General features: G+C 47.8%; 1 protein-coding gene across 1 annotated transcript in view; it reads left to right on the top strand.

Annotated features, from left to right (window-relative positions):
- The window catches only part of MTUS2 (microtubule associated scaffold protein 2), a 1,086,829-nt gene that overhangs the window by 1,000,490 nt on the left and 59,293 nt on the right, over positions 1-27,046 (top strand). The window contains exon 11 of the mRNA XM_086935158.1: positions 5,003-5,076. Within this exon, the coding sequence (XP_086791284.1) occupies positions 5,003-5,076 (74 nt within the window). The remainder of the gene's footprint in view (positions 1-5,002; positions 5,077-27,046) is intronic.

Here is a 27,046-nt window from a genome sequence, read left to right as displayed (position 1 = left end):
AGCGTTGGATAGCGTAGGGGTAAAAATTACTATTCCCACTTCAGAGAGTGCAACAGTAGGGAAAGTGTTGGATAGCGTAGGGGTAAAAATTACTATTCCCACTCCAGAAAGTGCAACAGTAGAGAAAGCGTTGGATAGCGTAGGGGTAACAATTACTATTCCTACTTCAGAGAGTGCAACAGTAGGGAAAGCGTTGGTTAGCGTAGGCGTCAAAATTACTATTCCCACTCCAGAGAGTGCAACAGTAGGGAAAGTGTTGGATAGCGTAGGGGTAAAAATTACTATTCCAACTCCAGAGAGTGCAACAGTAGGGAAAGCGTTGGATATCCTAGAGGTAAAAATTACTATTCCCACTCTAGTGAGTTTAACAGTAGGGAAAGTAAAGATTTAATATATTAATAAAAAATAAATTAAATATCAATACCAATAAAAAACTTAATTAACATTAATTACCAATTTAATATTATGTAATAATTAATCAATTAAAAATACAAATAAATATTAGTTATTAAAATGAATTACCTATTAATACAAATTAATTACCAATTAACAATTAATTAACAATAAATTAAAAATCAATACCAATAAATAAATAAAAATGATTTACTTAATTACAATTAAATTACTTCCCACCCTATTCCCTTATAAACTTACAACCCGCTACGGAAAATGAATTAATACAATTAACATAATTATCAATTAATCAATTAATAAAAATTAATTACCAATTAAAAATTAATTAATTACCAATTAAAAATTCATTAACAATTAATTCAAAATGAATACCAATAAATAAATTACAATATTTAATTAATTACAAGTAAATTACTTCCCACCCTATTCCTCTATAAACCCACAACCCGCTACAGAACTAAAACGCAAAATTAAATTGAAAATAATTAGTAATTCAGAAAAATTAATATTTAATTTAATATAATTAAATTACTTCCCACCGTATTCCCCTATAAACCCACAGCCCGCTACAGAATTAAATTACGCAAAAATTAAATAACATAAAATTCATTACTTAAAATAAATTACCAAAAAAATACACTTTTCACACATATACTAACATACAAAACACGTTGTCTTTCTATATTTAGAAAAATCGATATTAAATTACTTACCTTAAATTCGATAATTTTTTACCACTACATTCTGTCCATTCTATATTTTTACTTCGATATTTTGGTAATTCTACATTTTGAATTCGATATTTTGTGTAGTTACCGTTTTTGCATGTTGAGGTTAATGTCTAAAGTTAATCCTAGTGCCTTCGCTGAGTCCACGATGGTAGGTTGAACGTTGAACGCCGTAATATGTTTGATCCTTTCTTGCATTTTGGAGATATGGGCCGGTGGAGCTATTAGAAGGAATTCAGTTTTCAGGGCATTCAGTTTGAGATGATTTTCTGCATACTGGCTGTACATAGAGCGGTGGGTACTACCTAGAGCGAACAAAACCAATTAGAAAAGGAAGGCAGTTCTTTGTATCCTTCCCATACAAGAACATGGGAGTACCAGTAACTAATGATACCATTGCTAGAAGGATAGCTAAGACAATATACATGTGTCATAAGAAGACTGGAGACAAAGCCAAGAACACACTCCACAAGGAAAAAGGAAGCCACCCTAGCCTTCTTAGCAAACTACCCATTTAGTTACATATGCCTGACAGCTACCTAGTGCGCTACCCGGTCATGAGTCCATAGGTTTACAAAGCACTATTGCGTAGATATCCAGGTGGATCACAAGTGGGACAAAAAGAACTAAACCATGTGTTTGCAAGTTGAAGCTCATTTCGAACCCAACTACCGCAATAAACAAAGATACCGCTACAAAGTCAATTGAAAGCATGTGGCTCCAGAACAAAGCTAGTACTTACTGGTAGGAGTAGTTTTACGGCTTGAAGAATTTTCTGAACTCGCATGTGACCCACCCACCTCCCAAGGAAATGAGGTGAAACAAAGCAAACAAGGATAAGGAAAAAGATTTAAGGCAAACCTTAAAAACAACAGGAAGCCAATTTGAAATACAGTGAACAACCCAGTCACCAGGGAAAAAAATGGTAGCAAGAGACAAAACCAAACAACAACAAGCACTGGCATAGCCAATAGGTCTCACCTTTGGGGCTTTATCAGTGTGAAGTCATGCAGCCAGGATATCCCGTTTATAGATTGGCACACATGCAGTAATGGTGCCCTGTTGCGTAGATTGGCACAATTTGTGTGATGATGCCCACTGTAGAGACTGGCACACGTGCAGTGATGGTACACCATTGTTATGCATGAGTGGTGGATGGAGGTCCATGTGCACATTAGTCTACACACACAAAAACTACAAAGATGCCAGAAACTGTAGAGCTTCTTCCCCACCCGGAAAGCATCGATCGGTATGGTGAGATCCCTGGCCACCAGTGAAGAATAACCCATGCGTGCTGCACCTGCCGGAAGAGACGCGAAACCTGACACATACTACTGAGGGTGGACAGCATGAAAAAGTATTTCTAGCTGCACAGTAATTAGTGTGGGCAGAGGTAGAACACCCGGAAATGATGCTGTGGAGTGCTTTGCAATGAGGACGGGATAGGCAACTGGTGCGGGTGGGTGCAGCTAGAGTGAGCCGGAGACAACAAGAAGGGAGTAGGTGTTTTTTGCACCACCAAGGAAATGCAGGCTGCAGAGTTGATGGCCTGACATGGGCTCAAAAGTGCTGCAACAACCGCTGACGCCCGCGCGGGACATATTGTCATATTGTTCAGCCAGAGCTGACGCAGCTCTGGGTCCTTGGGCAAGGTGTAGAAGTGCAACTCCCTGTTGCGATGCAAGTTGCCATAGCATCGAGGCACACAGGATGTGAGACCAGGCATAACGAAAACGCAGGAGGGGCCTGAGCCCTCAGAGCTGCTATTGCGGGGCCCAAAAGCTGAAAGCAACAAGCCAACTGGAACCACAGGTTCCACAATGCTAACTGTTTCCGGGGACAGAGGCGAGCTCGACGGCTAAAGTTTGCATTTAAAGAACTAGATTTCCCAGAATGCTAACGGCGCCCAGCGTTAAAACAAAATAATGCAGTGATAAATTAGACCTGAGCTTAAAGCCTGCGAGTGGTGCGCGCGCTGCGTGAAACCCAATAAACACCAAATGGAGAAATGTGACGGAGAGTAAAAAAACGCAGCAGATAAAAAGATAATGAGCAATAGAAAATGCGAAAAAGAAAATAGACTCCAGAGCAAGTAGTGGAACGAAAGCGATGCAATAAAAATACTGAAAAGAAAATGAAAAGAAAATGAAACCAGAAGAAACTCAATACAATTCCTGCATTGGCTTACACCACAGGAACAAAGGAGGAATACAGCGGCAAGCGGCCCGCGAGTGGTGCGCGCGCACTAGTGTAGGCCCGGAAGTTCAGAGCGATTCAGACGTGCAACAGCAAAAATGAAAGCGCGGAATAGCAAGGAATGCAGCTGTATACAGAAAACTGTTCCCGGACGAGCGGCCACAACGTGAAGGAAGCCTTTGAAATAGGAAAACAAACAGATGGCGCACAGCGCTCCCCGTGCTCGCTCCCGCCAGGTAAACACCACACATGTATGAGGGCTCATTGGGAAGAGTGCAGTACATGCACGAGTTTCCCAAAAAGTCCTGAGCGATTCCAAGAGGTCACTCCTATCAACGCTTGCGGGCTGCAGAGGCGAGACCTAAAAAAGAAGACTGCAAGAGGAGAATTCTAAACCCAACCACTAGATGGCATAATGATGCACGACATGTGAATCTGAACATCCAACAAGCTGCAAAACTACTCCTACCAGTAAGTAGCCGTTTTGTTAATGTGGTCATGACTGCAAGCATTGGATATCGGGCAGGCTGCGAATTTTAACTCTACCCTAATATGTAAAGGATTGAAATGAAGCGATTACTGAACTATATGAATCTCTCTGAAATTGAGAGATGGCTTATTGACATCCCAGTGGACGCAGTAGTGAAACATCACTTTACTTAGAAGTTTAGAGAATTTCACAAAACAGTACTCTGAAATTTACACCCAGCACATGAGTTATATTTCTAAATAGTTGTATACGTAATGACATTAATATGCATCAGAGTAGTGACTCTATTTTTAACAAACGTCGGTTAAGGATATGCTTTCTCACGACTGTACTTACCTATGAGGCCCTTGAGCATTTTTGTAGTGATTTTATAAAACGGATGTACTGGTGAAAATACTTAATTTCCCTCAGTGTTATACATGCCATAGAAACTACTGATTGTCCCTCCCATCAGCAAATGTGGCCACGACCCACATCTGCACTCAGCGACACTTGTTTTATGTTCTGTTGCTCCAAAGAAATGTGAAACTGGCTAATAAGTCATGGAGGAGAACGAGCTATTGCAGTGCTTCCATTTTCATCTAATTCAAAAGCACAGTTCTATAGTGCCCTCTGCTGGATATATACAGAATAGCATCTGAGCAGTCCAAACTCTAAGATGTATTTACGTAAATGTAAATAACAAGATAGATAGATCGATCATGTGTTTCGTGACCCAATTAGCATCACCTATCATAGAGGACTGCATCCCATGCTCAAGCGATCTGTTCATGTAGAATGTACAGAATGTTTTGGAGCATTTGCCATACACAGTAGTCTGGTCCGCCTCATGCCAAGTAACAATTGCAGAACGCACCACCAGTGAAATATGTCTTTGCAAGTTTTTCTATTTCAATGTTTTTTGTTCGGTCATTGCCACCCTATATATTATTCAACAGAGGCAACATTTGACATGCATCCCATTGTCAACTCTAGTTAGAAGCAGGGTTAATTGAACTTGTAACTTCTAAACGTTCATCACTTACATCACACGGCCATCCTTCAAGATAAAAATCCATAAAAGTATGATTGATTTTTATTGTCATTGAAAGAGACATTAAGAAATGAATAACTCGTTAGTAGACATCATATACTCCCTAAATATTATCTGTGCACTTCTTTCGCCTTTTTCCAGAGCTGAAATGTAACCACGAGCTTGAAAAGAAGACACTGGAAGACAACTTTGAAAACATGCGTCTCTCCCTCCAGGTTCGTATCTCCTATCTTTTTTTGCAGGGCTCAAGTCGGGGGTACACACAGGTACATGGCGTCCCCCCACTCTTTTCACAGAGTGGACGCCGACCCCCCCTGCCAAGAAGTTGGGCCCCACAGAAATGTGCTGAACTTGGCCAGGTGTAATTTTTCGACACCAGGACACATTCAGCAGCACCTGCACGTTGCCTGCTTTCCATTCCCAGCAGCAACGTGCAGGAAGCCTTTTTTCACCTCCAGCTGGAACTAAGTTAAGGGGCCATCCCCTTTGTATATGCTGACTGGGGGCCACCTCCACCTTACATTTAAATGTAAATGCCACAGAGGGAAACAAAGCGATACCAAATGGGATGATGGACGGAGCGCTGGAGCAAATCAAATGCTTACCCCCAGTCAACTGATCTGAGTTTAATCCATCATCATTCTTTAGCTCACTCAACTACCCCAGTTCAGACATGGCCATATGCAAATCAGTCTGACCCTGTACCTCATGGGAACAGTCCAGCCCGAACTGCCAAGCCATGTCTTCCCTGGACTGGAAACAAGCATCCTGGGACCGGTTTCTGGCTAATCAGCCGTCATCAACGGAAAACAAAGGCACACAGCTTGCCTTCTCTTCACAGGAACTTGAGAGGCATGCTTTTGCCTTTGTTCTGTCCCTGTATATAAATGCAGACACTGTAAAACTGTCAGAAGGGTTAGTCTGTCCCAGTATTGGCACAAATAATTTAAGTAGCACTATTTCATTTCTTTTATAGCACTACGTCATGATGTCATGAGGTCATTTGCATATTGTCTTTACTTGGTCAGTCCTCCCACTTCTTTTTATAGGACTTGTGCCCTGTTTTTTTGTAGTGAATGTGCAAGTTTTCGCTTCATGTATCAAGAACCTGTTACAAGATTTAAGGCCTGCTTTAGATTCTGGCAACTGGTACTCCCATCAAAAACCTAATATCACCTTATTATGAACAAATATATGTGTATATGTGCATATCCATGTGTATATATATATATATATATATAGCCACTGAAAAAAACAAAGGTTACAGAGACGTTATAGTTAGGTTCAGATTTTACACACACAAAATTATAGAAATTCAACAGTGCTAGTTATCTCAAGTAACTTGTGCCCCTGCCATGCACAGTTTTTTCATCAATAATTTCACTGCAGATGTTGCAGTGATATTATCTATGATGTCATAGAAGATGTCATGAGTGATGTAAAATGTTGGGTAATTAGCAGTGCATTGAGAGGGCATGAGTTATAGTTACTTTAGGGCATGAGTTATAGTAACTTGAGATACCTATAACTGTAATGGCTGATTTTATATGGTTTTGTATGTGTAAAATCTGAACCTAACTATAACGTCCCTGTGCCTTTGATTTTTTTTCAGTGAATTTCTAAGGTTTTTGAAATGTTATTTCCAAACTATGACGTACCTGTAACCTTTGGTTTCTTTCAGTGAATTTCTATGTTTTTAATGTTATTTCCTAACTATAGCATCCTTGCAAACTGGGTGTTTGAGTTTGGGTGTGTAAGTGGGTGTGTTAGTGTGGCGGGTGTGTGAGTGCATGTGTGACTGGATGTGTAGGTCTGTGAGTGAGTATGAGTAGGTGTATAGGTGTGTGAGTGGTTGTGTATGTGTGTAAGTCGGTGTGTGAGTGGGTGGGTGTGTCAAAGCTGTGTGGGTGTGTGAGTGGTTTTGAGGGTTTCTGAGTGGTGGTGTGTGTGTGTGTGAGGGTGTGTGTGAGAGAGTAGGGATGTGGATCTATGAGTGAGTATATATTTTTTAATTGGGGTCTGGACCACCGGAGCCACCCAAATCCACCCCACTCCGGAAGGATCCATGGATCCTCTCATGGTAAAACAAGCATTTGCAATGCAATAGGTCTCGCATTATTTAAGTTTGAGCTATTAGCATTGTAAATGGCAATTGTTTTTTGCTTTATGCTATATTTTTTTTTTTACATAAAAAGCTTCATATAAAATATGTTTTATTAAAGTTATTTATGCAGTATCTAAATTTTGTTTGCATAAAACAGTATAATAATATCTTAGTAAAAAAGTCAAATATTTTAATGGAAATTCACCAAACGTTCATTTATGTGTTGGTTTTGAAAATAGCTAAATTAATAGCTTTGTCGTTTACAATGCCAATAGTTATAACTTTCGCAAATGTGACACCTATAGCATTTGTAATGCAACATTTGTATTTACGTGACTTAGATGTATTGATATTACAAATAACAATGGCTTTTAATTTTTTTTAATACTTAATAAAAGTGATTGTAATTTATAATGGCAATAGCTTAAACTTTTGTAAATAACTTTTGTGAAGATTATGTTCAGTGTATTTTATTGTAACAAAATCCAAGAACAGAAGTGAAATATTAACATCTTTTTGTGACATTTGTAATAAAGCTTGAAACATTGAGAGAACATATTTGTGCTGTGGTGGTGCTGAGTGATGCTGTGGTGGTGCTGAATGGGGCTGTGGTGATGCTGAGTGATGCAGTGGTGGTGCTGAGTGGTGCTATGGTGGTGCTGTGGTGGTGCTGAGTGATGCTGAGTGATGCTGTGGTGGTGCTGAGTGGTGCTGTGGTGGTTCTGAGTGATGCTGTGGTGGTTCTGACTGATAATGTGGTGGTGCTGAGTGACTGTACTCACTGTCACTCTGCACTCACTGTCACTCTGCACGCACTGTCACTCTGCACGCACTGTCACTCTGCACGCACTGTCACTCTGCACGCACTCTGCACTCACTGTCACTCTGCACTCACTGTCACTCTGCACTCACTGTCACTCTGCACTCACTGTCACTCTGCACTCACTGTCACTCTGCACTCACTGTCACTCTGCACTCACTGTCACTCTGCACTCACTGTCACTCTGCACTCACTCTGCACTCACTGTCACTCTGCACTCACTCTGCACTCACTGTCACTCTGCACTCACTGTCACTCTGCACTCACTGTCACTCTGCACTCACTGTCACTCTGCACTCACTGTCACTCTGCACTCACTGTCACTCTGCACGCACTCTGCACTCACTGTCACTCTGCACTCACTGTCACTCTGCACTCACTGTCACTCCGCACTCACTGTCACTCTGCACTCACTGTCACTCTGCACTCACTGTCACTCCGCACTCACTGTCACTCCGCACTCACTGTCACTCCGCACTCACTGTCACTCCGCACTCACTGTCACTCTGCACTCACTGTCACTCTGCACTCACTGTCACTCTGCACTCACTGTCACTCCGCACTCACTGTCACTCCGCACTCACTGTCACTCCGCACTCACTGTCACTCCGCACTCACTGTCACTCTGCACTCACTGTCACTCTGCACTCACTCTGCACTCACTGTCACTCTGCACGCACTCTGCACTCACTGTCACTCTGCACTCACTGTCACTCTGCACTCACTGTCACTCCGCACTCACTGTCACTCTGCACTCACTGTCACTCTGCACTGACTGTCACTCTGCACTCACTGTCACTCTGCATGCACTCTGCACTCACTGTCACTCTGCACTCACTGCATGCACTCTGCACTCACTGTCACTCTGCACTCACTCTGCACTCACTCTGCACTCACTGTCACTCTGCACTCACTGTCACTCTGCACTCACTGTCACTCTGCACTCACTGTCACTCTGCACTCACTGTCACTCTGCATGCACTCTGCACTCACTGTCACTCTGCACTCACTGTCACTCTGCACTCACTGTCACTCTGCATGCACTCTGCACTCACTGTCACTCTGCACTCACTGCATGCACTCTGCACTCACTGTCACTCTGCACTCACTCTGCACTCACTCTGCACTCACTGTCACTCTGCACTCACTGTCACTCTGCACTCACTGTCACTCTGCACTCACTGTCACTCTGCATGCACTCTGCACTCACTGTCACTCTGCACTCACTGCATGCACTCTGCACTCACTGTCACTCTGCACTCACTCTGCACTCATCATTACTGTTCCTTTTGTGGCATAAAACGGGTACCTCTTCTGCGTGCACTGGTTTATGTCAGAGGAGCTAAGCTTGGTCAATGTCTGAACAAAATGGCAAAATGATATGTTCCTGCAACAGCACATGGCCGTAGATTAGAAGCTACGAGGTAAGAGACAAAATGTACCCGCAATACCAAAGTACTAAACGCTTCACTGTATCTTGGAGGAATGTACTTACAAAAAAAAAAATCAATCACCCATAACAACGAACCCACCCGACCCGTCCTTATCAAAACAGATCAGACGAAGACTTGATGGAGAGGGCCAGGCACACAACCCGGCCATAGGTCGCCTAGGAAACCAGATCCATCCACGGCTCAGGAGTCCTCTGTGCGTGGACAGGGTGTACTCCAGGAATCAAGTCCGTGCAATTGTACCTAATAATTTTCTCATAAAAAACTCACTGCGCATTCCACCCTCAACGAACAACACGCTTGGCAAAACAACATGCACGGCAAAGGAAACCGGCCGCTCGCACACTCTCCTCTCCTGCCTCCTTGTATCATACCAAGTCACGGACATGCGCAGACGTCGTGATGCGCATTTGATTCAAGTATTTTACAGTTTTATAAAAAATACTCACTGCGCATTCACCAATCAACGCGCGCGGCAAAGGAAACCGCCGCGCACACACGCTCCTTTTCTGCCTCAGCCTCACTGATGCACGATAAAGTATGTCTGTCTTAAATCTTTAAGTCTTAAGTTTTAAACAGACAGACAGATAGAAGGACATGCTTGATTAGAGCCCCGTTGCGCGACACACCCATACATGTCAGGCGACACAGTACCGTGTCGCGACACATAGTTTGGAAAGCTATGCCCTAAGGTAAGCAATTACGGCGGACTCCCGCTTTCGTTTTGCGCCGGCCTGCGAACAGGAAGTCAGGCAGGCCGGGCGGGACAACCGGAAGTAGGAGGGCGGGAGCCTACCCCGCCTCCCACGGAAGAGCCGCGATTGTTTGGCGCACCGGAGCAGGCAGGAGCCTACCCTGCGCCCCGGTGCCGAAGAAGGGAAGAAGAGTCTTGCTGCCGGTGGGAGCCGCTGCACTGAGGATGCCGGTGAGTGGGGCTTCGCCTTGTTGGGGGGGGGGGGGGCGGGGGGGGGGGGCGGCATCTGTGTGCGCGCGCGGCGGCGGACTGTGTATGTGTGTGAGCGTGCATGTGTGTGTGTATGTGTATGTGTCCTGGAGTCTGTGTGTATGCGTGTGTGTGACGGGGGGTGGGGGGTTGCCTGTCTGGGTGCCTGCGTGTCTGTGTAAGTGTAAATGCGTGTGCGTGTGTGTGGAGCCGAGAGGAGAGGGGCTGGTGTGTGTGGAGGGGTCTCTGTGAATGCGTGTAGGTGACGGGGGTGTGCCTGTGTATGCGTGTGTATGTGCGCATGCGTGAGTGCTGTGTATGCGTGTGGCTGTGATGTGCGCATGCGTGAATGTTGACGCGCGTGCACGCAGCTCAATCCAGCCGCTCGTCACAGTTTTGTGTCCCTCATTCCCCCGTGTCAGACGACTATAAGTCTCCAGCCTGGACGCATCCTTCGGATGCGATGTCCAGGCGAGACCTAACAAAAAGGGGTTTGGGCATTTTCTAGCCCAGGAGGGGTCCCTCATAGATCCCTCCATTGGTCCCATGGGGTCAGGGTACCTCTACCCTGACCCCTTCTATCACTTTTTAATTGTATTTTCTCCGCTGGGAATCCAGTACTGATGAACAAAATGGTGGCCACAACTTTCCTCTCAGGTTTCGGCCAGCCAATCACAGCTTTGCTATTGGCGCGTGGATTAGCAAATCCAAGGAGGATCCGATTCCCTAGATATACAAATTTGGATTTCCGTTAATGTCTCAAAAAATAGTGAATGACATTACACCAAATAATAAAAAGGGTTCTCCCTGTATGAAGAGCTACCTTTCTACCAAATTAGGTGTAATTGCGTCCAGCGGTTCGGGCTGTAGTTGTGTCTAAAACCTCTGTGGAAATTAACTTTCAAAAAACTCTTCTTCTTTTTTCTCATCCATCAATTGGCATATTACCCCGAAACTTTCCATGCAAAACTAGAATCACCGGGGCACTTTTTTGTGAAATTTTTATCAAAATATGTCAAACAGCGCCAGAGATTTAATCAAGTCAAAAAACGCTTTTCCTTTGGAAAGATGGTCCTGGTCCTGACTATAACTACCTACTGGCAATCGCCAGAAGGTAATATGTATATGTGTGTGTGTGTATATATATATATATATATATATATATATATGCCACAGTAGCCCCCTTCATCAAAGAGGTCAGAGGCCCAATGGGGAGCTTTCAGGAAAACAATTTATTTGACCATTTGCTTAGCGTGATGCATTTCGGCATGTAGAGCCTTCGTCGAACGCTGTTGCAAAAACTGGTATGCCACCAAACTCCTCCTTTAGTTCTTCTAAGGTCCTCCCCTCTGCAGGAAAGGTCAGCTGACCCCATCCGGTCACCAAAAGCTGCCGTTGTGAACTACAGCTTCCATCATGCACCTGCGTGAAAAGTGCAAGTACGGGATCTTGCTTGATGCGCGCTGAAATACCTTGCCAAAGTGAGGAGGTGTAATGTCTTTTGGTGGCTTCCAGAAATAATGTCCTGTTTCCCCTCCGCTCCCCAACACTCCACCTGGAAACCTCTTTCCTCGGTAGGGCTGAGCGCGTGGATTTTAGTGATCCCCAAGCTCCGTCAATGTCGCGCTGCTCCAGGCAGAACCGCTCACCCGAGCCAGTGTTCCAGGATGCTGCGTGGTGCCCGATCCCTCGGGAAAGTTCAAAAACGTGTTGCCACAGTGTTGGTCAAACCACGGAGCAATTGGTGAGTGCGGGCCCCTTCACGCCGCCAACAAGCGCGAAATATGCCACAGTAGCCCCCTTCATCAAAGAGGTCAGAGGCCCAATGGGGAGCTTTCAGGAAAACAATTTATTTGACCATTTGCTTAGCGTGATGCATTTCGGCATGTAGAGCCTTCGTCAGACGCTGTTGCAAAAACTTGTATGCCGCCAAACTCCTCCTTTAGTTCTTCTAAGGTCCTCCCCTCTGCAGGGAAGCTCGGCTGACCCCATCCGGTCACCAAAAGCTGCCGTTGTGAACTACAGCTTCCATCATGCACCTGCGTGAAAAGTGCAAGTACGGGGATCTTGCTTGATGCGCGCTGAAATACCTTGCCAAAGTGAGGAGGTGTAATGTCTTTTGGTGGCTTCCAGAAACAATGTCCTGTTTCCCCTCCGCTCCCCAACACTCCAGCTGGAAACCTCTTTCCTCGGTAGGGCTGAACGCGTGGATTTTAGTGATCCCCACGCTCCGTCAATGTCGCGCTGCTCCAGACAGAACCGCTCACCCGAGCCAGTGTTCCAGGATGCTGCGTGGTGCCCGATCCCTCGGGACAGTTTTAAAACGTGTTGCCACAGTGTTGGTCAAACCACGGAGTAATTGGTGAGTGCGGGTCCCTTCACGCCGCCAACAAGCACGAAATATGCCACAGTAGCCCCCTTCATCAAAGAGGTCAGAGGCCCAATGGGGAGCTTTCAGGAAAACAATTTATTTGACCATTTGCTTAGCGTGATGCATTTCAGCATGTAGAGCCTTCGTCGGACGCTGTTGCAAAAACTGGTATGCCGCCAAACTCCTCCTTTAGTTCTTCTAAGGTCCTCCCCTCTGCAGGGAAGGTCAGCTGACCCCATCCGGTCACCAAAAGCTGCCGTTGTGAACTACAGCTTCCATCATGCACCTGCGTGAAAAGTGCAAGTACGGGGATCTTGCTTGATGCTCACTGAAATACCTTGCCAAAGTGAGGAGGTGTAATGTCTTTTGGTGGCTTCCAGAAATAATGTCCTGTTTCCCCTCCGCTCCCCAACACTCCACCTGGAAACCTCTTTCCTCGGTAGGGCTCAACGCGTGGATTTTAGTGATCCCCACGCTCCGTCAATGTCGCGCTGCTCCAGGCAGAACTGCTCACCCAAGCCAGTGTTCCAGGATGCTGCGTGGTGCCCGATCCCTCGGGAAAGTTCAAAAACGTGTTGCCACAGTGTTGGTCAAACCACGGAGCAATTGGAGAGTGCGGGCCCCTTCACGCCGCCAACAAGCGCGAAATATGCCACAGTAGCCCCTTCATCAAAGAGGTCAGAGGCCCAATGGGGAGCTTTCAGGAAAACAATTTATTTGACCATTTGCTTAGCGTGATGCATTTCGGCATGTAGAGCCTTCGTCAGACGCTGTTGCAAAAACTTGTATGCCGCCAAACTCCTCCTTTAGTTCTTCTAAGGTCCTCCCCTCTGCAGGGAAGCTCGGCTGACCCCATCCGGTCACCAAAAGCTGCCGTTGTGAACTACAGCTTCCATCATGCACCTGCGTGAAAAGTGCAAGTACGGGGATCTTGCTTGATGCGCGCTGAAATACCTTGCCAAAGTGAGGAGGTGTAATGTCTTTTGGTGGCTTCCAGAAACAATGTCCTGTTTCCCCTCCGCTCCCCAACACTCCAGCTGGAAACCTCTTTCCTCGGTAGGGCTGAACGCGTGGATTTTAGTGATCCCCACGCTCCGTCAATGTCGCGCTGCTCCAGACAGAACCGCTCACCCGAGCCAGTGTTCCAGGATGCTGCGTGGTGCCCGATCCCTCGGGACAGTTTTAAAACGTGTTGCCACAGTGTTGGTCAAACCACGGAGTAATTGGTGAGTGCGGGTCCCTTCACGCCGCCAACAAGCACGAAATATGCCACAGTAGCCCCCTTCATCAAAGAGGTCAGAGGCCCAATGGGGAGCTTTCAGGAAAACAATTTATTTGACCATTTGCTTAGCGTGATGCATTTCAGCATGTAGAGCCTTCGTCGGACGCTGTTGCAAAAACTGGTATGCCGCCAAACTCCTCCTTTAGTTCTTCTAAGGTCCTCCCCTCTGCAGGGAAGGTCAGCTGACCCCATCCGGTCACCAAAAGCTGCCGTTGTGAACTACAGCTTCCATCATGCACCTGCGTGAAAAGTGCAAGTACGGGGATCTTGCTTGATGCTCGCTGAAATACCTTGCCAAAGTGAGGAGGTGTAATGTCTTTTGGTGGCTTCCAGAAATAATGTCCTGTTTCCCCTCCGCTCCCCAACACTCCACCTGGAAACCTCTTTCCTCGGTAGGGCTCAACGCGTGGATTTTAGTGATCCCCACGCTCCGTCAATGTCGCGCTGCTCCAGGCAGAACTGCTCACCCAAGCCAGTGTTCCAGGATGCTGCGTGGTGCCCGATCCCTCGGGAAAGTTCAAAAACGTGTTGCCACAGTGTTGGTCAAACCACGGAGCAATTGGAGAGTGCGGGCCCCTTCATGCCGCCAACAAGCGCGAAATATGCCACAGTAGCCCCTTCATCAAAGAGGTCAGAGGCCCAATGGGGAGCTTTCAGGAAAACAATTTATTTGACCATTTGCTTAGCGTGATGCATTTCGGCATGTAGAGCCTTCGTCGGACGCTGTTGCAAAAACTGGTATGCCGCCAAACTCCTCCTTTAGTCCTTTTAAGGTCCTCCCCTCTGCAGGGAAAGTCAGCTGACCCCATCCTGTCACCAAAAGCTGCCGTTGTGAACTACAGCTTCCATCATGCACCTGCGTGAAAAGTGCAAGTACGGGGATCTTGCTTGATGCGCGCTGAAATACCTTGCCAAAGTGAGGAGGTGTAATGTCTTTTGGTGGCTTCCAGAAATAATGTCCTGTTTCCCCTCTGCTCCCCAACACTCCACCTGGAAACCTCTTTCCTCGGTAGGGCTGAACGCGTGGATTTTAGTGATCCCCACGCTCCGTCAATGTCGCGCTGCTCCAGGCAGAACCGCTCACCCGAGCCAGTGTTCCAGGATGCTGCGTGGTGCCCGATCCCTCGGGAAAGTTCAAAAACGTGTTGCCACAGTGTTGGTCAAACCACGGAGCAATTGGTGAGTACGGGCCCCTTCACGCCGCCAACAAGCGCAAAATATGCCACAGTAGCCCCCTTCATCAAACAGGTCAGAGGCCCAATGGGGAGCTTTCAGGAAAACAATTTATTTGACCATTTGCTTAGCGTGATGCATTTCGGCATGTAGAGCCTTCGTCGGACGCTGTTGCAAAAACTTGTATGCCGCCAAACTCCTCCTTTAGTTCTTCTAAGGTCCTCCCCTCTGCAGGGAAGGTCAGCTGACCCCATCCGGTCACCAAAAGCTGCCATTGTGAACTACAGCTTCCATTATGCACCTGCGTGAAAAGTGCAAGTACGGGGATCTTGCTTGATGCGCGCTGAAATACCTTGCCAAAGTGAGGAGGTGTAATGTCTTTTGGTGGCTTCCAGAAATAATGTCCTGTTTCCCCTCCGCTCCCCAACACTCCACCTGGAAACCTCTTTCCTCGGTAGGGCTGAACGCGTGGATTTTAGTGATCCCCATGCTCCGTCAATGTCGCGCTGCTCCAGGCAGAACCGCTCACCCGAGCCAGTGTTCCAGGATGCTGCGTGTTGCCCGATCCCTCGGGAAAGTTCAAAAACGTGTTGCCACAGTGTTGGTCCACCCACGGAGCAATTGGTGAGTGCGGGCCCCTTCACGCCGCCAACAAGCGCGAAATATGCCACAGTAGCCCCCTTCATCAAAGAGGTCAGAGGCCCAATGGGGAGCTTTCAGGAAAACAATTTATTTGACCATTTGCTTAGCGTGATGCATTTCGGCATGTAGAGCCTTCGTCGGACGCTGTTGCAAAAACTGGTATGCCGCCAAACTCCTCCTTTAGTTCTTCTAAGGTCCTCCCCTCTGCAGGGAAGGTCAGCTGACCCCATCCGGTCACCAAAAGCTGCCGTTGTGAACTACAGCTTCCATCATGCACCTGCGTGAAAAGTGCAAGTACGGGGATCTTGCTTGATGCGCGCTGAAATACCTTGCCAAAGTGAGGAGGTGTAATGTCTTTTGGTGGCTTCCAGAAATAATGTCCTGTTTCCCCTCCGCTCCCCAACACTCCACCTGGAAACCTCTTTCCTCGGTAGGGCTGAACGCGTGGATTTTAGTGATCCCCATGCTCCGTCAATGTCGCGCTGATCCAGGCAGAACCGCTCACCTGAGCCAGTGTTCCAGGATGCTGCGTGGTGCCCGATCCCTCGGGAAAGTTCAAAAACGTGTTGCCACAGTGTTGGTCAAACCACGGAGCAATTGGTGAGTGCGGGCCCCTTCACGCCGCCAACAAGCGCGAAATATACCACAGTAGCCCCCTTCATCAAAGAGGTCTGAGGCCCAATGGGGAGCTTTCAGGAAAACAATTTATTTGACCATTTGCTTAGCGTGATGCATTTCGGCATGTAAAGCCTTCGTCGGACGCTGTTGCAAAAACTGGTATGCCGCCAAACTCCTCCTTTAGTTCTTATAAGGTCCTCCCCTCTGCAGGGAAGGTCAGCTGACCCCATCCGGTCACCAAAAGCTGCCGTTGTGAACTACAGTTTCCATCATGCACCTGCGTGAAAAGTGCAAGTACGGGGATCTTGCTTGATGCGCGCTGAAATACCTTGCCAAAGTGAGGAGGTGTAATGTCTTTTGGTGGCTTCCAGAAATAATGTCCTGTTTCCCCTCCGCTCCCCAACACTCCACCTGGAAACCTCTTTCCTCGGTAGGGCTGAACGCGTGGATTTTAGTGATCCCCACGCTCCGTCAATGTCGCGCTGCTCCAGACAGAACCGCTTACCCGAGCCAGTGTTCCAGGATGCTGCGTGGTGCCCGATCCCTCGGGACAGTTTTAAAACGTGTTGCCACAGTGTTGGTCAAACCACGGAGTAATTGGTGAGTGCGGGTCCCTTCACGCCGCCAACAAGCACGAAATATGCCACAGTAGCCCCCTTCATCAAAGAGGTCAGAGGCCCAATGGGGAGCTTTCAGGAAAACAATTTATTTGACCATTTGCTTAGCGTGATGCATTTCAGCATGTAGAGCCTTCGTCGGACGCTGTTGCAAAAACTGGTATGCCGCCAAACTCCTCCTTTAGTTCTTCTAAGGTCCTCCCCTCTGCAGGGAAGGTCAGCTGACCCCATCCGGTCACCAAAAGCTGCCGTTGTGAACTACAGCTTCCATCATGCACCTGCGTGAAAAGTGCAAGTACGGGGATCTTGCTTGATGCTCGCTGAAATACCTTGCCAAAGTGAGGAGGTGTAATGTCTTTTGGTGGCTTCCAGAAATAATGTCCTGTTTCCCCTCCGCTCCCCAACACTCCACCTGGAAACCTCTTTCCTCGGTAGGGCTCAACGCGTGGATTTTAGTGATCCCCACGCTCCGTCAATGTCGCGCTGCTCCAGGCAGAACTGCTCACCCAAGCCAGTGTTCCAGGATGCTGCGTGGTGCCCGATCCCTCGGGAAAGTTCAAAAACGTGTTGCCACAGTGTTGGTCAAACCACGGAGCAATTGGAGAGTGCGGGCCCCTTCACGCCGCCAACAAGCGCGAAATATGCCACAGTAGCCCCTTCATCAAAGAGGTCAGAGGCCCAATGGGGAGCTTTCAGGAAAACAATTTATTTGACCATTTGCTTAGCGTGATGCATTTCGGCATGTAGAGCCTTCGTCGGTCGCTGTTGCAAAAACTGGTATGCCGCCAAACTCCTCCTTTAGTCCTTTTAAGGTCCTCCCCTCTGCAGGGAAAGTCAGCTGACCCCATCCGGTCACCAAAAGCTGCCGTTGTGAACTACAGCTTCCATCATGCACCTGCGTGAAAAGTGCAAGTACGGGGATCTTGCTTGATGCGCGCTGAAATACCTTGCCAAAGTGAGGAGGTGTAATGTCTTTTGGTGGCTTCCAGAAATAATGTCCTGTTTCCCCTCTGCTCCCCAACACTCCACCTGGAAACCTCTTTCCTCGGTAGGGCTGAACGCGTGGATTTTAGTGATCCCCACGCTCCGTCAATGTCGCGCTGCTCCAGGCAGAACCGCTCACCCGAGCCAGTGTTCCAGGATGCTGCGTGGTGCCCGATCCCTCGGGAAAGTTCAAAAACGTGTTGCCACAGTGTTGGTCAAACCACGGAGCAATTGGTGAGTACGGGCCCCTTCACGCCGCCAACAAGCGCAAAATATGCCACAGTAGCCCCCTTCATCAAACAGGTCAGAGGCCCAATGGGGAGCTTTCAGGAAAACAATTTATTTGACCATTTGCTTAGCGTGATGCATTTCGGCATGTAGAGCCTTCGTCGGACGCTGTTGCAAAAACTTGTATGCCGCCAAACTCCTCCTTTAGTTCTTCTAAGGTCCTCCCCTCTGCAGGGAAGGTCAGCTGACCCCAACCGGTCACCAAAAGCTGCCATTGTGAACTACAGCTTCCATTATGCACCTGCGTGAAAAGTGCAAGTACGGGGATCTTGCTTGATGCGCGCTGAAATACCTTGCCAAAGTGAGGAGGTGTAATGTCTTTTGGTGGCTTCCAGAAATAATGTCCTGTTTCCCCTCCGCTCCCCAACACTCCACCTGGAAACCTCTTTCCTCGGTAGGGCTGAACGCGTGGATTTTAGTGATCCCCATGCTCCGTCAATGTCGCGCTGCTCCAGGCAGAACCGCTCACCCGAGCCAGTGTTCCAGGATGCTGCGTGTTGCCCGATCCCTCGGGAAAGTTCAAAAACGTGTTGCCACAGTGTTGGTCCACCCACGGAGCAATTGGTGAGTGCGGGCCCCTTCACGCCGCCAACAAGCGCGAAATATGCCACAGTAGCCCCCTTCATCAAAGAGGTCAGAGGCCCAATGGGGAGCTTTCAGGAAAACAATTTATTTGACCATTTGCTTAGCGTGATGCATTTCGGCATGTAGAGCCTTCGTCGGACGCTGTTGCAAAAACTGGTATGCCGCCAAACTCCTCCTTTAGTTCTTCTAAGGTCCTCCCCTCTGCAGGGAAGGTCAGCTGACCCCATCCGGTCACCAAAAGCTGCCGTTGTGAACTACAGCTTCCATCATGCACCTGCGTGAAAAGTGCAAGTACGGGGATCTTGCTTGATGCGCGCTGAAATACCTTGCCAAAGTGAGGAGGTGTAATGTCTTTTGGTGGCTTCCAGAAATAATGTCCTGTTTCCCCTCCGCTCCCCAACACTCCACCTGGAAACCTCTTTCCTCGGTAGGGCTGAACGCGTGGATTTTAGTGATCCCCATGCTCCGTCAATGTCGCGCTGATCCAGGCAGAACCGCTCACCTGAGCCAGTGTTCCAGGATGCTGCGTGGTGCCCGATCCCTCGGGAAAGTTCAAAAACGTGTTGCCACAGTGTTGGTCAAACCACGGAGCAATTGGTGAGTGCGGGCCCCTTCACGCCGCCAACAAGCGCGAAATATACCACAGTAGCCCCCTTCATCAAAGAGGTCTGAGGCCCAATGGGGAGCTTTCAGGAAAACAATTTATTTGACCATTTGCTTAGCGTGATGCATTTCGGCATGTAAAGCCTTCGTCGGACGCTGTTGCAAAAACTGGTATGCCGCCAAACTCCTCCTTTAGTTCTTATAAGGTCCTCCCCTCTGCAGGGAAGGTCAGCTGACCCCATCCGGTCACCAAAAGCTGCCGTTGTGAACTACAGTTTCCATCATGCACCTGCGTGAAAAGTGCAAGTACGGGGATCTTGCTTGATGCGCGCTGAAATACCTTGCCAAAGTGAGGAGGTGTAATGTCTTTTGGTGGCTTCCAGAAATAATGTCCTGTTTCCCCTCCGCTCCCCAACACTCCACCTGGAAACCTCTTTCCTCGGTAGGGCTGAACGCGTGGATTTTAGTGATCCCCACGCTCCGTCAATGTCGCGCTGCTCCAGGCAGAACCGCTCACCCGAGCCAGTGTTCCAGGATGCTGCGTGGTGCCCGATCCCTCGGGAAAGTTCAAAAACGTGTTGCCACAGTGTTGGTCAAACCACAGAGCAATTGGTGAGTGCGGGCCCCTTCACGCCGCCAACAAGCGTGAAATATGCCACAGTAGCCCCCTTCATCAAAGAGGTCAGAGGCCCAATGGGGAGCTTTCAGGAAAACCTGCCGTTGTGAACTACAGCTTCCATCATGCACCTGCGTGAAAAGTGCAAGTACGGGGATCTTGCTTGATGCGCGCTGAAATACCTTGCCAAAGTGAGGAGGTGTAATGTCTTTTGGTGGCTTCCAGAAATAATGTCCTGTTTCCCCTCCGCTCCCCAACACTCCACCTGGAAACCTCTTTCCTCGGTAGAGCTGAACGCGTGGATTTTAGTGATCCCCATGCTCCGTCAATGTTGCGCTGCTCCAGGCAGAACCGCTCACCCGAGCCAGTGTTCCAGGATGCTGCGTGGTGCCCGATCCCTCGGGAAAGTTCAAAAACGTGTTGCCACAGTGTTGGTCAAACCACGGAGCAATTGATGAGTGTGGCCCCTTCACGCCGCCAACAAGCGCGAAATATGCCACAGTAGCCCCCTTCATCAAAGAGGTCAGAGGCCCAATGGGGAGCTTTCAGGAAAACAATTAGCCCCCTTCATCAAAGAGGTCAGAGGCCCAATGGGGAGCTTTCAGGAAAACAATTTATTTGACCATTTGCTTAGCGTGATGCATTTCGGCATGTAGAGCCTTCGTCGGACGCTGTTGCAAAAACTGGTATGCCGCCAAACTCCTCCTTTAGTTCTTCTAAGGTCCTCCCCTCTGCAGGGAAGGTCAGCTGACCCCATCCGGTCACCAAAAGCTGCCGTTGTGAACTACAGCTTCCATCATGCACCTGCGTGAAAAGTGCAAGTACGGGGATCTTGCTTGATGCGCGCTGAAATACCTTGCCAAAGTGAGGAGGTGTAATGTCTTTTGGTGGCTTCCAGAAATAATGTCCTGTTTCCCTCCGCTCCCCACCACTCCACCTGGAAACCTCTTTCCTCGGTAGGGCTGAACGCGTGGATTTTAGTGATCCCCACGCTCCGTCAATGTCGCGCTGCTCCAGGCAGAACCGCTCACCCGAGCCAGTGTTCCAGGATGCCGCGTGGTGCCCGATCCCTCGGGAAAGTTCAAAAACGTGTTGCCACAGTGTTGGTCAAACCACGGAGCAATTGGTGAGTGCGGGCCCCTTCACGCCGCCAACAAGCGCGAAATATGCCACAGTAGCCCCCTTCATCAAAGAGGTCAGAGGCCCAGTGGGGAGCTTTCAGGAAAACAATTTATTTGACCATTTGCTTAGCGTGATGCATTTCGGCATGTAGAGCCTTCATTCGGACGCTGTTGCAAAAACTGGTATGCCGCCAAACTCCTCCTTTAGTTCTTCTAAGGTCCTCCCCTCTGCAGGGAAGGTCAGCTGACCCCATCCGGTCACCAAAAGCTGCCGTTGTGAACTACAGCTTCCATCATGCACCTGCGTGAAAAGTGCAAGTACGGGGATCTTGCTTGATGCGCGCTGAAATACCTTGCCAAAGTGAGGCGGTGTAATGTCTTTTGGTGGCTTCCAGAAATAATGTCCTGTTTCCCCTCCGCTCCCCAACACTCCACCTGGAAACCTCTTTCCTCGGTAGAGCTGAACGCGTGGATTTTAGTGATCCCCATGCTCCGTCAATGTTGCGCTGCTCCAGGCAGAACCGCTCACCCGAGCCAGTGTTCCAGGATGCTGCGTGGTGCCCGATCCCTCGGGAAAGTTCAAAAACGTGTTGCCACAGTGTTGGTCAAACCACGGAGCAATTGGTGAGTGCGGGCCCCTTCACGCCGCCAACAAGCGCGAAATATGCCACAGTAGCCCCCTTCATCAAAGAGGTCAGAAGCCCAATGGGGAGCTTTCAGGAAAACAATTTATTTGACCATTTGCTTAGCGTGATGCATTTCGGCATGTAGAGCCTTCGTCGGACGCTGTTGCAAAAACTGGTATGCCGCCAAACTCCTCCTTTAGTTCTTCTAAGGTCCTCCCCTCTGCAGGAAAGGTCAGCTGACCCCATCCGGTCACCAAAAGCTGCCGTTGTGAACTACAGCTTCCATCATGGACCTGCGTGAAAAGTGCAAGTACGGGGATCTTGCTTGATGCGCGCTGAAATACCTTGCCAAAGTGAGGAGGTGTAATGTCTTTTGGTGGCTTCCAGAAATAATGTCCTGTTTCCCCTCCGCTCCCCAACACTCCACCTGGAAACCTCTTTCCTCGGTAGGGCTGAACGCGTGGATTTTAGTGATCCCCACGCTCCGTCAATGTCGCGCTGCTCCAGGCAGAACCGCTCACCCGAGCCAGTGTTCCAGGATGCTGCGTGGTGCCCGATCCCTCGGGAAAGTTCAAAAACGTGTTGCCACAGTGTTGGTCAAACCACGGAGCAATTGGTGAGTGCGGGCCCCTTCACGCCGCCAACAAGCGCGAAATATGCCACAGTAGCCCCCTTCATCAAAGAGGTCAGAGGCCCAATGGGGAGCTTTCAGGAAAACAATTTATTTGACTATTTGCTTAGCGTGATGCATTTCGGCATGTAGAGCCTTCGTTGGACGCTGTTGCAAAAACTGGTATGCCGCCAAACTCCTCCTTTAGTTCTTCTAAGGTCCTCCCCTCTGCAGGGAAGGTCAGCTGACCCCATCCGGTCACCAAAAGCTGCCGTTGTGAACTACAGCTTCCATCATGCACCTGTGTGAAAAGTGCAAGTACGGGGATCTTGCTTGATGCGCGCTGAAATACCTTGCCAAAGTGAGGAGGTGTAATGTCTTTTGGTGGCTTCCAGAAATAATGTCCTGTTTCCCCTCCGCTCCCCAACACTCCACCTGGAAACCTCTTTCCTCGGTAGGGCTGAACGCGTGGATTTTAGTGATCCCCACGCTCCGTCAATGTCACGCTGCTCCAGGCAGAACCGCTCACCCGAGCCAGTGTTCCAGGATGCTGCGTGGTGCCCGATCCCTCGGGAAAGTTCAAAAACGTGTTGCCACAGTGTTGGTCAAACCACAGAGCAATTGGTGAGTGCGGGCCCCTTCACGCCGCCAACAAGCGCGAAATATGCCACAGTAGCCCCCTTCATCAAAGAGGTCAGAGGCCCAATGGGGAGCTTTCAGAAAACAATTTATTTGACCATTTGCTTAGCGTGATGCATTTCGGCATGTAGAGCCTTCGTCGGACGCTGTTGCAAAAACTGGTATGCCGCCAAACTCCTCCTTTAGTTCTTCTAAGGTCCTCCCCTCTGCAGGGAAGGTCAGCTGACCCCATCCGGTCACCAAAAGCTGCCGTTGTGAACTACAGCTTCCATCATGCACCTGCGTGAAAAGTGCAAGTACGGGGATCTTGCTTGATGCGCGCTGAAATACCTTGCCAAAGTGAGGAGGTGTAATGTCTTTTGGTGGCTTCCAGAAATAATGTCCTGTTTCCCCTCCGCTCCCCAACACTCCACCTGGAAACCTCTTTCCTCGGTAGGGCTGAACGCGTGGATTTTAGTGATCCCCACGCTCCGTCAATGTCGCGCTGCTCCAGGCAGAACCGCTCACCCGAGCCAGTGTTCCAGGATGCTGCGTGGTGCCCGATCCCTCGGGAAAGTTCAAAAACGTGTTGCCACAGTGTTGGTCAAACCACGGAGCAATTGGTGAGTGCGGGCCCCTTCACGCCGCCAACAAGCGCGAAATATGCCACAGTAGCCCCCTTTTATATATATATATATATATTACCTACTGGCGGTCGCCAGTAGGTAGTTATAGTTAGGATTGTTTTCCATAGGAAATCCGCAACATTCTATTGGTAATAACTTTGGCGCCGGATGAGGAATCTGCCTATAATTTTCCTTTAATTTGCCGCGCTGTGCTCCGCTCCTTCCCTGAAAGTTTGGGGGGGATTCGTCAAGCGGGGGCCGAGATAAAAGGGGGGTCCCAAAACGTGTTTTCCCCATGTTAATTTCCATAGGGCGGTTGGACTCACTTTTAGCCCGAACGGCTGAATGGATTTCCACCAAACTTGGCAAAATTGTAGGGACTGGTAGCCCGATGTGCCTTTGCTATGTCTCAATATATGTGCTCCAGTGGATTTTGAGTAATTTAGGTTAAAAAAAATATATATATCTGGGCGGAGCCTAACCACACATCTGATCTGATTGGCTGTCAGCACTTCATCCAAGAAGTGTTGGCAGCCATCTTGGGAACAATATACATGATGGCACCTCATTAAAAAGCATTGTAGTTAATAGAGGGTTTTAGGACTTTAGTTACATTATAAATCATTTGTTGATGGTACCATACTCATTTTAGGAACTGTGGTGTGTTCTAAGGTGATTTTACCATGTGAAAAAGCCTTCTGCTATGATATCATGTATCATGTGTGAAAGAAAACTAATATCTCATGATTTTCCCACAGTGGTTTGGAAGGGGATCTATAAGCTAAACTGAAAGCATATTTTCTGTAAATTCACATTATCTTTCTCAGTCATGTGAGAATGATGTCTGACATTCTCAGTAAAACATGTACATCCAACAAGGACAGAGACTGTCAGTTGATTCCTTTGTGTTCTACTGCAGCCTCCTAGAGTGTTCTAAAGAACAACTAGAGCGCTAACAGTCCTACTTATTACAAAGGTATAGCACACCTGAAGCCATCGTGAAGGGAATAAAGTGGTAACTCTTAAAACATTTAATTTAAAAAGGAACAAAATGAGGGGGTATATTATGCCATAGAAAGTATTATTAGTGCTGCAGAAAGAAAAATTAGGGCACATTTTGAGTGACTTCTCAAATCCTCTTCTATTTCATTAAAAAATTCTGACATGCAGTCTCCCAAGATGGCCACCAGAGACAAAAGAGCCCAAATATAGCCCAAATATCACCCAGATGTAGCCCAAGTATAGCCCAATGGCAGAATGTCCCAGAGTGTTCTAAAGAACAACTAGAGCGCTAACAGTCCTACTTATTACAAAGGTATGGCACACCTGAAGCCATCTTGATTGGAATAAAGTGATAACTCTTAAAACATTTAATTTAAAAAGGAACAAAATGAGGGGGTATATTTTGCCTTAGAAAGTATGATTAGTGCTGCAGAAAGAAAAATTAGGGCACATTTTGAGTGACTTCTCAAATCCTCTTCAATTTCATAAAAAAATTCTGACATACAGTCTCCCAAGATGGCCACCAGAGACAAAAGAGCCTAAATGTAGCCCAAATATCACCCAGATGTAGCCCAAGTATAGCCCAATGACAGAATGTCCCAGAGTGTTCTAAAGAACAACTAGAGCGCTACCAGACTTACTTATGACAAAAGTATGGCACACCAGAAGCCATCTTGATTGGAATGAAGTGGTAAGTCTGAAAACATTTAATTTAAAAAGGAACAAAATTAGGTGGTTCATTTTGCCATAGAAAGTATGATTAGTGCTTCAGAAAGAAAAATTAGGGATCATTTTGAGTGACTTCTCAAATCCTCTTCTATTTCATTAAAAACATTCTGACATGCAGACTGAAACATGCACTTTGAATACCAGCAGCAGACTTCCCTGGTGAGCAGTAGCTTTACTACAGTGATCTAATGAGCAACTAGAGTGCTAACATTCAGAATTTATGGCAAATGTGTGACACATCTGAATGCCTTCTTGATGGAACCAAAGTAAACAAGCATTGAAAATGCAATTGATCTCGCCCTCGTTTAAGTTAAAGCCATTCTGTTTGTAATGGGGTGGCTTTTTAGCTTTGCTTTTATTAGTGTTTTTTACACTTTCATGTAAATAACATGCATCTGTATGCATATATATATATATATGTATGCATGCATTTATATTTGTATTAATATAGATATACAGATTATATATGTTTATATATGTAGGTATATATATATATACTAGCAGCCCGCCCCAGCTTTGCCCGGGGCAGAAGGGGGCTTGGGGCAGCATTTAAAGCCTCTGTGCACCCCCCCCCCCCGACATTGCCCAGTCCGCATCCCTCCCGCCTCCCGCCCGACGTTGGCTATACCGCCTCCCGCCTTGAGCCTTGTGCCTTGAGCCTCCCGCCTGCCGCCCCCGCCCCGACATTGGGCATAGCGCCTACCACCTCCCGCCTCGCGCCTTGAGCCTCCCGCCCCGGCTTTGTAACCCCCCCCCCCAGGTCCCGACTTACCTCATCCGCCGCTCCTCCCTACGCTGGAGTGTTTGCCTCTCCACTGCTTGACCGCTTGTCAGCTACCTCATCTGGTGCTCCTACCCGTGCTGCCACTGCTCCTCCGCTTGTCGCCGCTCCGCAGCTCCTCCCGGCGCTCATGTTCTCCTCTCTTCTTGTTGCTGGTGAACTCCGCTCCTCCCCTCATGCAGACGCTCCTCCCGGCGCTCATGTCCTCGCTCTTTCTGTTGCTCGTGAACGACGCTACTCCCCTCACACATACGTCGCGGCCGGCGCTACTTGCAAGGGACTATTTTATTTTTATTTCTAAATATTTTAAACAACGTTTTATTTTTATTTTTATGTAGCCTATGTCCTTCTGCTTGCCCTGGGGTTTTCTAAGATGTCTTGGGTGTTCAGATTGGTGGTGTAGTTTTTGAGTTTACCTGGCTCAAAGGTGCAAGTTCTCTCTTTATAATAGTAGTATAGATACATACACATACATATATATAAATGCATATGCATATATATGCATATATATATGTGTATATGTGTGCGTGTAGAGAGAGGTAGAGGTGTAGAGGTAGAGAGGTAGAGGTAGAGAGGTAGAGACTAGTAGAGAGAGAAGTAGAGAGAGGTAGAGAGTAGAGAGTGAGTAATAGAGAGTAGAGAGTGAGTAGTAGAGAGCAGTAGAGAGAGTAGCAGAGAGTGAGTAGTAGAGAGTAGTAGAGTGACTAGTAGAGTGAGTAGTAGAGAGTGAGTAGTAGAGAGTGAGTAGTAGAGAGTAGTAGGGAGTAAGTAGTAGAGTGAGTAGTAGAGAGCAGTAGAGAGTGAGTAATAGAGAGTAGTAAAGAGTGAGTAGTAGAGAGTAGTAGAGAGTGAGTAGCAGAGAGAGAGAATAGTAGAGAGTAGTAGAGAGTGAGTAGTGGAGTGAGTAGTAGAGACTAGTAGAGAGAGAGTAGTAGAGAGTGAGTAGTAGAGAGTAGTAGAGAGTGAGTAGTAGAG

Source organism: Lissotriton vulgaris, chromosome 8 (genome assembly GCF_964263255.1).
Source record: "Lissotriton vulgaris chromosome 8, aLisVul1.2, whole genome shotgun sequence".
Lineage (NCBI taxonomy): Eukaryota > Metazoa > Chordata > Amphibia > Caudata > Salamandridae > Lissotriton > Lissotriton vulgaris.
This window is presented reverse-complemented; position numbering and strand designations above follow the sequence as displayed.